The following is a 10,614-nucleotide window of genomic DNA, read 5'->3' as shown; positions in this document are numbered from 1 at the left end:
GTAGAGTGTTAGTAATAATTATTATATAGATAACAGTGATTTACAGAATGTTCCCTGTTTAAAACATTTTGATCATTCACACCGTGTAATACATTTTGTAATTTCAATCTCAGGCTTTCTCCCGCCAAAATGTCAAAACACGAATATCAATCTGCCATTTACAAATTTCGAAACTTAAGTTGAAAATAGCAACAAATAATAGAGGAAATCTATATAATAAATAGGATAATCAATTGGTTATCATGAATACAAAATATGATCACATTTACCAAGAACCCTTGAGCTCTTCAAATCTAGGCATACTTCAACACTCGTAATTATATTTTGGTTATTCACTCTCCATTTAATTATCCTATTTATAGTATATAACTGTTGTACAAAAGTATGTGAAGATGAAAAAGAAACTTTATACACAGGCAATTTTGCCGCACATGAGAATCATATGGTTTGCATCATATGATTATCATATAAATCGAACACCATATGACAATCATATTTTTTAGTTTACATATGATAATCGCATGATTATCATATGTTTTCAAGCCAAAATTAACATATGAGAATCATATGATAATCATATGACTATTATATGTTAAATATCATATGATTGTCATATGATTACCATAAGATTATCATATGAATCGAGCACCATATGATTATCATATGTTGCACATTAGGCTGTGTACTGTTTTAATACTGTATTACAGTTATCATTGTTATGCAAAATTGTGATCTTTTTTAGCATGGCATTTAGATCGACCGATTACAATCAATAATTGGTCATTTACCATAAACTTAAAGTAAAATATAATAGGTTGATATTTTTTACCTATTGAACAACACTAGCTGTAACCTATTTTGGATGAAAGGATTGAAGGAAAGTTGATTTCTAATTTCTAGTCCCTACTTCATTATAAACAGGATACATTCTAGTTTTAGAATGTAATACATTCTTGAGAATTGTTGCATAGTCCAATCTGGTTGAATGTATAGGAACAAATATTTGAATCCTGCAGTCATTATGTATTACTATAATAATCAAATTGTCCATATTTTTGTGAATTTATAATATATATATATATATATATATATATATATATATATATATATATATATACATTTGTATTTTCTTCACAAAGTACCTTGAGATTAATAAGTGACGATATGTGCAATATTAAAAGTATTTTAAATGAGAATCTATGTTTTTACTGTATTATATGCTTAGTGTTGTCTATTTCTGATAATGATACTATCTTTCAAGAGTCCTGACCAATCATCTTTATTCAAATATCATATAAGGTCTAAACACAATCACATCTATCATTCGTTATGTATTTCTGGTAATAATCACTTATTTTAACCTCTTCCCATTGCAAATGACAGTATCATACAGCCAACAACATGACAATGGTCGTCAATTAAATAGGGGATAATGATAACCATATTCTTTTAAAGTTGTTGTTTTGAATATAGAATGAATGGAAGAGTAATCAAGGGAATCAATATTCTAGTGTAATATAACCAAAATAATATGTACAAAGTAACAAAAGTAAATGAGCAACTCAAAAGCTAAAAACTTGGAGCATGGACCAGGTGCATCAGTAGGGTAAGTGTCCTCTGCTTTTATAGAAACATCTGCGGAGTTGCTCATAAAAAGTATAAAGCAGATAATAGAGTTTTAATATCTTTTGTTGAAGCAATGGTTGCCATGTTTTTTTATCATGTGTACATGGAATTTACACACCTGTAGAAACTATCATTACTGTGGCTGTGGACTTTGAACAACCTATCAAGATGCATGATATATGCTGATTATAGTAATTTGGAATGAAATTCTGTCATCACTAGATCAATCATAAAAAGTTCAGTAAAGTTCATTGTTACATAAAATGCTATTTGAGACAGATTTTGCTTGGTTTTTATACTGCTGTCTGATTGTCCATATTTCATGTCCAGCAATAACTCAAAACTATGAGGTAATTTAAGTATATTTTTCATAGAAGGTTTCTTTTTCAGTGTTTGGTTGTTTTCTGAGTTATTGTGTTTTATTCACAAAATAACATGTGACAAGTTCAGCTGTTTATTTTACTGATTTTACCGAAAAATTATTGTTCATTTTCTGATTTTTGAATTTTTTCAAATTCTCAAAATTTATAGAGTAGCACAGCCTCAATATGTAAATCAAAACTGTGCAATGTATGAATAATATTTGTTAAATACTTTTTGAGTTATAGATTACACAAAATGGGTACCATGCCTACTGTCCATATAACTGTCTAAAATGATTTAGGAATCTTTAAGAGGGTGTCTATGCAAAAAAACAGGCAGTGGATGGCACATGACAACTTTTGTTTAAAAAAAAAAATTCATATATTTTATTATATTTTACAAATGCGTCCTCTCTTAAAGTTGAATGTTGGTTTTTTTATTATCTACAAAGATTAAAAGAGAATTAAATTACTTAAATGGCATTAAAATTCATTGAAAAAGGGAGATAATTTGTGCATAATTTGGTTGCTTTGTTAACGAACCTTAAAATTATATTCAAAGCCATTCACTGTTGAATAAAGAATATTTTAAACTATGTGACATACATATGATATTAACATTACAATGGAACAAAAAATTCAGTTAGAAAAAAATTATGTTGTGCCACCCATATCATATAGGATTTGCCTGAATTTTACATTGACTGCCTCTTAATATGCATTGAGTTATCAATTACACTAAGTTGGTGATGATACCCTTGCTTTTAATCACAACATAAGGAAAACAAAGTTCTCTGTAAACAGGAAGTTACTGTAAAATTGTCCCAAAAAATTAATCCCACCATATGGCACACCTACAGGAAGTATGAGTTAAAATTTTTGCTACTGTGATGAGTTGTTGAGAAAAATTGTTACAGAAACACAGACAAGGGTAAAACAGTATACAACCCCTCCTAAGGAGCAAGGGAATAATTATTTGTTACCAACTATGATATTTTATTGCCTATAGGTACAGTGAAACTTGCCTTAACCAAAGCACCTGACATTTTCGGGTGTCCTTTTTTTCAGAATATCAACATAAATCAAACTTTCATTCCCACAGTTGAATTGTTCAAGTATAATTCTATGCCATTGTTTTTGGTACCACTCCATTACTTTATGAGTTTTTGTAAGTAACAGATATCAGATTATCTGGCCATTCAATAGAACAGTGTAGGGTATGACAGCTAGTCAAGTAAACAAAGATGGTGAGGACTCATTCAATAGAACAGTGTAGGGTATGACAGCTAGTCAAGTAAACAAAGATGGTGAGGACTCATTCAATAGAACAGTGTAGGGTATGACAGCTAGTCAAGTAAACAAAGATGGTGAGGACTCATTCAATAGAACAATTCTAAGTGTAGGGTATGACAGCTAGTCAAGTAAACAAAGATGGTGACGACTCATTCAATAGAACAGTGTAGGGTAGGACAGCTAGTCGAGTAAACAAAGATGGTGACAACTCATTTGATGTTATGTTGCATATTGCTTATAAGTAAACCAATGTATTGTTGTCTAATGATGAACTTTATTTTAATGATGGATGTATCTAAGCACACAATTTTCTGCCCAGAATTACTCAAAAATGCTTCTCTATATATTAAACGTTTTAGTACAATGTTGTTATGGTGGCACCCAAATTTTAATTTTTTGTTTAAGAGTTATAGGACTTTAAACACATACACATTTACATGTAGCCTGATACTAAATTTAATGTAAATGAACTAGAGACAGTATTGCAAGGTTATTTCATAGAGTAACACAGTATCTTCTTTAATAATAACTAATGTGAGTCACTAAATAGATTTAATATTTTTTTTCATTACTAACAACAACAGATGTACATAATAGACTCATAACAATTAATCACACAGCTGCAGCATTTCTTTAGTGACTGACACATTCAGATCTACTGTTTCCAGATAATTCTTTGTCAGAGACATTTTCTGGAACTTCTGATGCAAGTTTTTCTTTAGAAGGCTTTAAATACAGGGGTTCAGATAATAGGACACCCTTTCAGCCCTTGGTCATAATGTTTCAATGTATCATACCACTCTTTTTGAAGTTTTAAGTGTTAAACATGACTTTTTTAGTTTTTGTATTGGGAGGATGGTTCTTCCTTTTCAGTCTCCTCACAGCTTCACGTAAATGTTTGGGATGGATCGGTCCAGTATCTTTCCATTGTTCCATTATATCTAGTGCTGAAAAAAAATCAAATACAAAATTTTTTCAGCGTGAAAAGTACAGTATTTATTCTTTTGATTTTATTTTTGCAATGATGGATATAGAATAACAGTTACTTTCAATTTTGATTCTAGCAATATAATTTGGTATAACTCGGTGTTGAGATGTTCCACATGATATTGTCAGTTTCAAAATAGAAAGTAACTATTATTCTGTTCATCGTTAATATAATTATTGCATGCTTGATTATTTTGATGTACATTTAGAAACAAAATTGAGTAATGGAACTACAAACTGTTGGTGTGTGACATTATAATCACTCCCAATGTTCTGATGGATGTATACAAATATCTTGTCAAGTACAATCGATAGAAAAATATTTGTCAACAAGATCCAAGGAAAAAAGTACAGATTACTAATAAAATCTACAGCTGGCTATTTTCACAGTGTGCTAAATTTCATGATTTTTGAAAAAAATATGATATGATTCATATGAATATAAATTATTAATGTTCTATTACAGATTATAGTAAATTATCTCCTTTGAAAGTGACAATGGACATTGTGAGGACTTACTTTAATTCTAAATTGATCTGAATTCAAACTAATGATACTGGGCTTAATTTCATAAAAATTCCAAAATTGTGATTCCCTCAAATTTTCTATTTAAAGCAATCTGATTCCAGGAATTTTTCATTAATGAAGGATTTTTTTTTCATTCAGATAATTTTTTATGAAACCAGAGCTTAGCTGGTTTAAAAAAAATCTATTAAAAATGTTCAATATTAAGTAACTTGATTGCTAGAATTTCAGTTGAGGAAAATTTTTTGAGGATTTTTTTTTAATCTAACCTGTTTCCTTTTTAAAATGAGATCTAATCTATAATATATCTATACACATGTATATATAATCCAACAAACCTAAGTGATGATGAATCATACAGGACTGTACGACAAAGCCAGCAAAACTTGATTTGGTCCAGAGAGAATTAGCCCATATGTTTTTGTTATAAAGAAAGGCATTGTGTGGAAATGGAGTTCATGCCAGCAAGTTTTAAAACAACTTTGCCGAGACTGAGGTACATTTGTATTTTCAATATGTACATGTACACGCAAGTGTGAAATACTATTTTTTACCTTCTTCAACAACTTCTCCAACAAAAACTTTGGCAATGCCAGACATAGCTATTACAACATTCTGTGATACACTGGACTTTGTAATTGACTGCATCAGCTATAAGAATAAAAATTATGGAAACATATTAAATAAAATGTATCACAACTTTGACAAAATCAGTATTGAATATCTCTACTATTGTAAGGCTAATACAGAATAATAATGGTACTTTTCTACAAAATAACAATACGTTTAATAATGAGTTACCGAGGCATTCATAAACTTTTAAACTGACAACCATTGGATACCCAGGTTATCCATCAAGACAAAGGTAACAAACCTCGACCAAATCAGGTGTTGATTCATATATTACGATAATCTACAGACTGACATTTATATTCAATATTGATACTAACAATATTTACATGTATGTGGAATATCTCAATGAGCGCGAGTTGAGTTATTCCACATGAGATTGTCAGGATCAAAATTGAAAATAAATTATTCCATTTATCAAACTGATTTTGGCATTTTATTAATTTTAACCATTTCCTTCATAATTTTTTCTTGGGCTTGCAGAAGGCTTTTATCATGGATTTCTCTGCACTTCTTAGGACAATTTGACTTGAAAGGCTTACAGAAAAAAATGACCATTTTTTTTCAGTGTGGTTGGGGACCAAAAAGAAATCAAGAAGAGGTCCTGGAGGGAAGATGTGCCCCATCTGTTCAGGGGTTGCTGACAGGAAAATCTGGATACCTTTCGGCTTTGTCAAATAGCCTAAAGATACTTTCAAATGCTATGTTTTATGGATTTACCAAGTTTCTGACTCTTCCATTTAATACTGATTTCTTAAAAGTTTTTAGAGCCAATTTTTAGTAAAAAAAATTGTCCAAAAATGCATTTTTCTGCCCCTTTGAGGCCCCAACTGTCTCCATTAAACATGAAGCAGTCTCTGCAACCTGTTTTCTGAAACACTTTGCCATTTAATACTTCTGCCAAGTTTAAGCTTTGTTGGACTAAATTTGAAACATCTAGAACATTTTGAATTTTTGGTAGGAATTATGTGCAAAAAAATTACACATCAGCCAAATCCCATGAAGGAAAGGGTAATGTACATTTATTTTTGAGATTGCATTTGTTTTTGGTGTTACATGAATAATCTAGTAGTGTTACTACATAATATTAGCTCTTGACATCATTTTCTTTCAAAACTTAAAAACTCTGAACAGAAGATGACTGAGGTAGTACTCTATGGTTAGGTCAATTCTGAAAATTTGGTCTCATTTTGTTGAAATAAAGCTTTTTTGAGGCAGTCTGCACAGAAATATCAGTTGTTTTATCATAAAAAAGTACATATGTTTGTAATCCTTGGTGTGTGGAGGTTCAAGTCATTTATAAGTAATTTAGTGATTATTGTTATAAAATCCAATAGCCAAGGTGACATACTGAAAAAATTTTGCTAAGTTTTAGTACAAATCATGGATGCCTTTCCACAATTAACAGCCAAATGTTTTATAAAATATCAGGCACTTAGACATTAACACAGAATGAAAACATGCATTGGGTAGTTGGGAAAAGGGTAATAATAATAATAACACCTTTTTTTTTATCCATTCTCTCGCAATTTTAGTTCCAAAAGTTCATGCAAAATAAGGTATTTGGAAAATTAGCCATCTGATGCTGAAGAGAGAACCTAATATGGCAGGGGACTGAAACGTCATGGATACAATTCTTCATTTAAATTACACCTGTTTACCATTACATATATTACAACTGTCAATGTACATGTATAAATGCTTAACTACATTTGAACAATATATGCAACAAATTTCAACTTTAAACTTAAAGTTTTACAAAATTTGACCGGGTCAACTTGGTGTGCGAAATAGTGCACCTAAATGTAAATGCATAGTGCACCCTGAGACACTTCACAATCACTCAAAAAATATTTTGACAGATATTTTGTCATGTACGAGAGACAAAGAGAAATTGGTCAACAAGATCAAAGAAAAAACGTACTGAATATCCATAAAATTAAATACTAGAAGGAAATAATTTTCTGAATTACTTCTAAGAACTTTTTAGCAACTGACATTATATGACAACATAACAGTTTGACTATAGTATAGACATCTAAATGTCATTTTTATTTCTAACATTTAAAAAAATCAATTACAATTGTAGTCCTTTAAATATCAGATGAAGATACTTCTATGTTTTGTCATTGATTCATATTTCAGCTAATTACTGTCTAAACATGTATTTATAGAAAAATCTCAACATGTACTGTGATCTTTTTGTGTAGAAAATGCAGTCAAAATGCATTTACTTAATAGCTACATGTGATAAACATTGTATGTCATGAACTGTACTTAACCTTTTTTGCAATGTCTAAAATGTCACATAGGTTAAAACTACCATGGCCTTGCCAGTTCCAGGACAAAATTGTTGTTGTTCCTGCTTTAATATGCTTTCTATCCAAATTCTGTGTAAACTGTAAAGTCTTAATAATGCACTTACCTGAGAAAAACTAGTGAATACAAATTTGGTACTTAGCCTTATTGATGTATTAGTCGTAGTCAGTGCAGTATAATTGTATAAGTATATATAAATAAGCTGACTTGCAGTGCAAGAAAAAATCTGCATGAACATTTTTTTCTATAAAGTACATGTACATGTATTATTAATTCTAGACTGTTCTACATATACATGTACATACATTGTATAAATGTATATTCAAAGAAATATCAATTAACAAGTACAAATGTACTAAATACATTACATTACATATTGTACAGACCCTTTTAATAGAGGCTTTAGGAAATGCTGCACGTCTGTACATCTCATATCTGTTAAGCTGGTCTTCTGTGAAATTGGAAACCAATACCCTGAAATATAACAAAATTGAACATTCAATTTTCAAATGCTTACCTTTGGAAATACATATACATGTACAAGCAAGTAAATTTATTCCATTGTAACAGGAAAATATGCATAATTTAAATCATAAATTACGCCTTGGCTATTTTTTCTGTTATGTTGACAAACATAAATGAACTGCAGCTGAGTTGTTTGTGGTAATGTATATGTCAAGTAGGTATACACATTTAAGAAGCATGTAAATGCTATTTGATCTCATAAAATGTAATGTTCAAATGTACATGTACATCAATAATTAAAAAAAAAAACTACACTCACAGAAATAAATAATACATGTATATTGCCATATTTGATGTTGCAGCTTTAGGAACAGTCCGATCATGAGGGTTCCCCTAGCTAATATGACTGTTTTGGAGCAAGTACAAATAAAATTTTTGATATTTTTGACAATGTCCATATATTGCTTTCATCAAGCAACTAAATTTTCCAAATAAAACATGCAAATTTTTCCAAAAATTCAGCTTTTTTTTTAGCGCAGCAGTCGGTATGTGCACATTTAAACTTATTGCCTGTTTCATATATTTGTTATTGCTCATAATTGAGTAGGTAACCTGGAGACATTATTATGCAGTGGCATAATACAGTCCTTTATATGTATAGTAGAAAGCCTAGTTGCAGGATAAATACATACATGTATATGTAGAGGAGAATTTGCCAATCTCATTAGTGATGTCATATTCACTAATAAGCGTATCATTAAGTGTCAGATTGGTTGGCAAATAAACAACTAAATAAACAATTGACAATTTCATGATCAGAATCCCAATTTTCTAAAACTTTATAACTTTCTTATTTCATATCCAATTTTGGTTCCGTAAAATGTTTAATTTAGATAAAATAATTTATATTTTGAATGTGAATTTATAACTCTTTTACTTGAAAAATGAATTTGTAGTGATATTTATATGTAAACCTCTATTTTCGTATAAAATTGCAATTAAAATCTTATGCACATATAGTCTAATTACAGAATATTTATTTAAATATTCCATGGACAAAAAGAATTTTATTAGCAATTTTGGGAACCAAAAGAATTTGTCAATTATCTTTAAAAATGAAAAGGTTATGGTGATTCAAAGTTGATGCCCCATACTACTCAATGGATTTTTTGCCAACCGAAACCAAATCACAGGTACACTCCTTGAGACATTAAGATTTCCCTCATGCATGATACCCAAACACACGCTAGACGCTCACCAAACGCACGATAAACGATCGCTTCTAGTTTGCGTTTAAAGAACATTCCTATTGTGTGTTTAAACGCATGATCAATGAACGCTTGTTTAAACGCACGATAGACGAACGCTCATATCGTGTGTTTAAATGCACAATAGATGAACAACCAAAAATAAAAATAATGATATTGACATATAATGAAGCCATAAAAAATAGAAAATAAAATTAATGGAATCATGTAAATTCATAATAGCAAAAAAATACAAAATTAACAGTTGAATCAAGAAAATAATTAAAGTACAAAAAATTAACAAATGCTTCTATCGTGTGTTTAAACAAATGCTCATAGCGTGCATTTAAACAAACGCTTCTATCGTGCATTTAAACAAATGCAAAACGATGTGTAAATGCACGATAAACGATGAACGAATGCTTATATCGGAAATGTGAACGTCTCAAGGAGTGTTAGTGATGACATCATGAAGAACTCTCCTACATTAGTCTTATTTGGCACATCTGATGCATTAACACTTGAAACAAATCGGGAAAGTGTTTTATATAATAAAAGTATAAAATTGATACATGTGTTCTTGGCCTAATTTTACAGACATGAATTCACTATTCTGTTTTCAAACATACTGCATTTTTAAGCGCTCCTCTTCTTGTTTTTCTTTCTTTCTCTTATTGGCTCTTTCCTCTTCTGGGTTCTCCAGCCTTCTTTTCCTTTCAGGAGTCTCTGATTTTGATGGACTGACGCTGGACGCCTTCACCTCATTTTTAGATTCTTTACTTTGTTTTTCTGGGGTAACATCACTGTCTGAGCCAGAAGGGACTGGTTGGTCATGGTCTTTCTCTAGTTTCACAGACCCCGTGCTCATTTTTCAACCCGGAAGTTATTTACGTATTATAAATAACCGGCTTCGAAAAATAAATGACCCAAATTATTTTCAAAGAATATAATACGGTGACATGAAAATTAATGTTTTATCTAACTGTTGATTTACTACACCCGGTAATCATCGTTGAAAATGTTGAGGTTTTTGTCCTTTTACAATGGACCAAAATTCATGTGCGTATGAATATATTAGTAACTAAATATGTAAACAAATAGAAATTTCATGACCATGATAAAGTATATTAACGAAAGCTCTTCTATTTATTAATTGATTT

At 30.4% G+C, this 10,614-nt stretch overlaps 1 protein-coding gene across 1 annotated transcript; it reads right to left on the bottom strand.

Moving 5' to 3' along the window:
- Positions 1-3,816: 3,816 nt before the first annotated feature.
- On the bottom strand, positions 3,817-10,538 carry LOC148610016 (transcription initiation factor TFIID subunit 11-like). The gene is made up of 4 exons (XM_088541850.1): positions 10,084-10,538; positions 8,129-8,216; positions 5,348-5,444; positions 3,817-4,228 (listed from the first exon to the last, which is right to left on the bottom strand). The coding sequence occupies exons 1-4, from the start codon at positions 10,320-10,322 to the stop codon at positions 4,095-4,097; spliced, it is 558 nt and encodes a 185-aa protein (XP_088397976.1). The 5' UTR covers positions 10,323-10,538; the 3' UTR covers positions 3,817-4,094.
- Positions 10,539-10,614: the final 76 nt, after the last annotated feature.

The sequence above is a fragment of the Perna viridis genome, chromosome 8, assembly GCF_037379345.1.
Source record: "Perna viridis isolate PV_CMFRI_1.1 ecotype Kerala chromosome 8, ASM3737934v1, whole genome shotgun sequence".
In the NCBI taxonomy this organism is placed as follows: Eukaryota; Metazoa; Mollusca; class Bivalvia; order Mytilida; family Mytilidae; genus Perna; species Perna viridis.
The sequence above is the reverse complement of the archived record's forward strand: the minus strand, read 5'-3'. Positions and strand labels throughout refer to the sequence as shown.

What these genes read in the sequence shown, in the direction of transcription:
- LOC148610016 (XM_088541850.1), bottom strand. Translation starts at nt 10,322, where the DNA reads ATGAGCACGGGGTCTGTGAAACTAGAGAAAGACCATGACCAACCAGTC. An exon ending in GAGGAGCGCTTAAAAATGCA is followed by an intron (nt 8,217 to 10,083) that starts GTATGTTTGAAA and finishes GTTATATTTCAG; the next exon opens with GGTATTGGTTTCCAATTTCA. An exon ending in CTAAAGCCTCTATTAAAAGG is followed by an intron (nt 5,445 to 8,128) that starts GTCTGTACAATA and finishes TTATTCTTATAG; the next exon opens with CTGATGCAGTCAATTACAAA.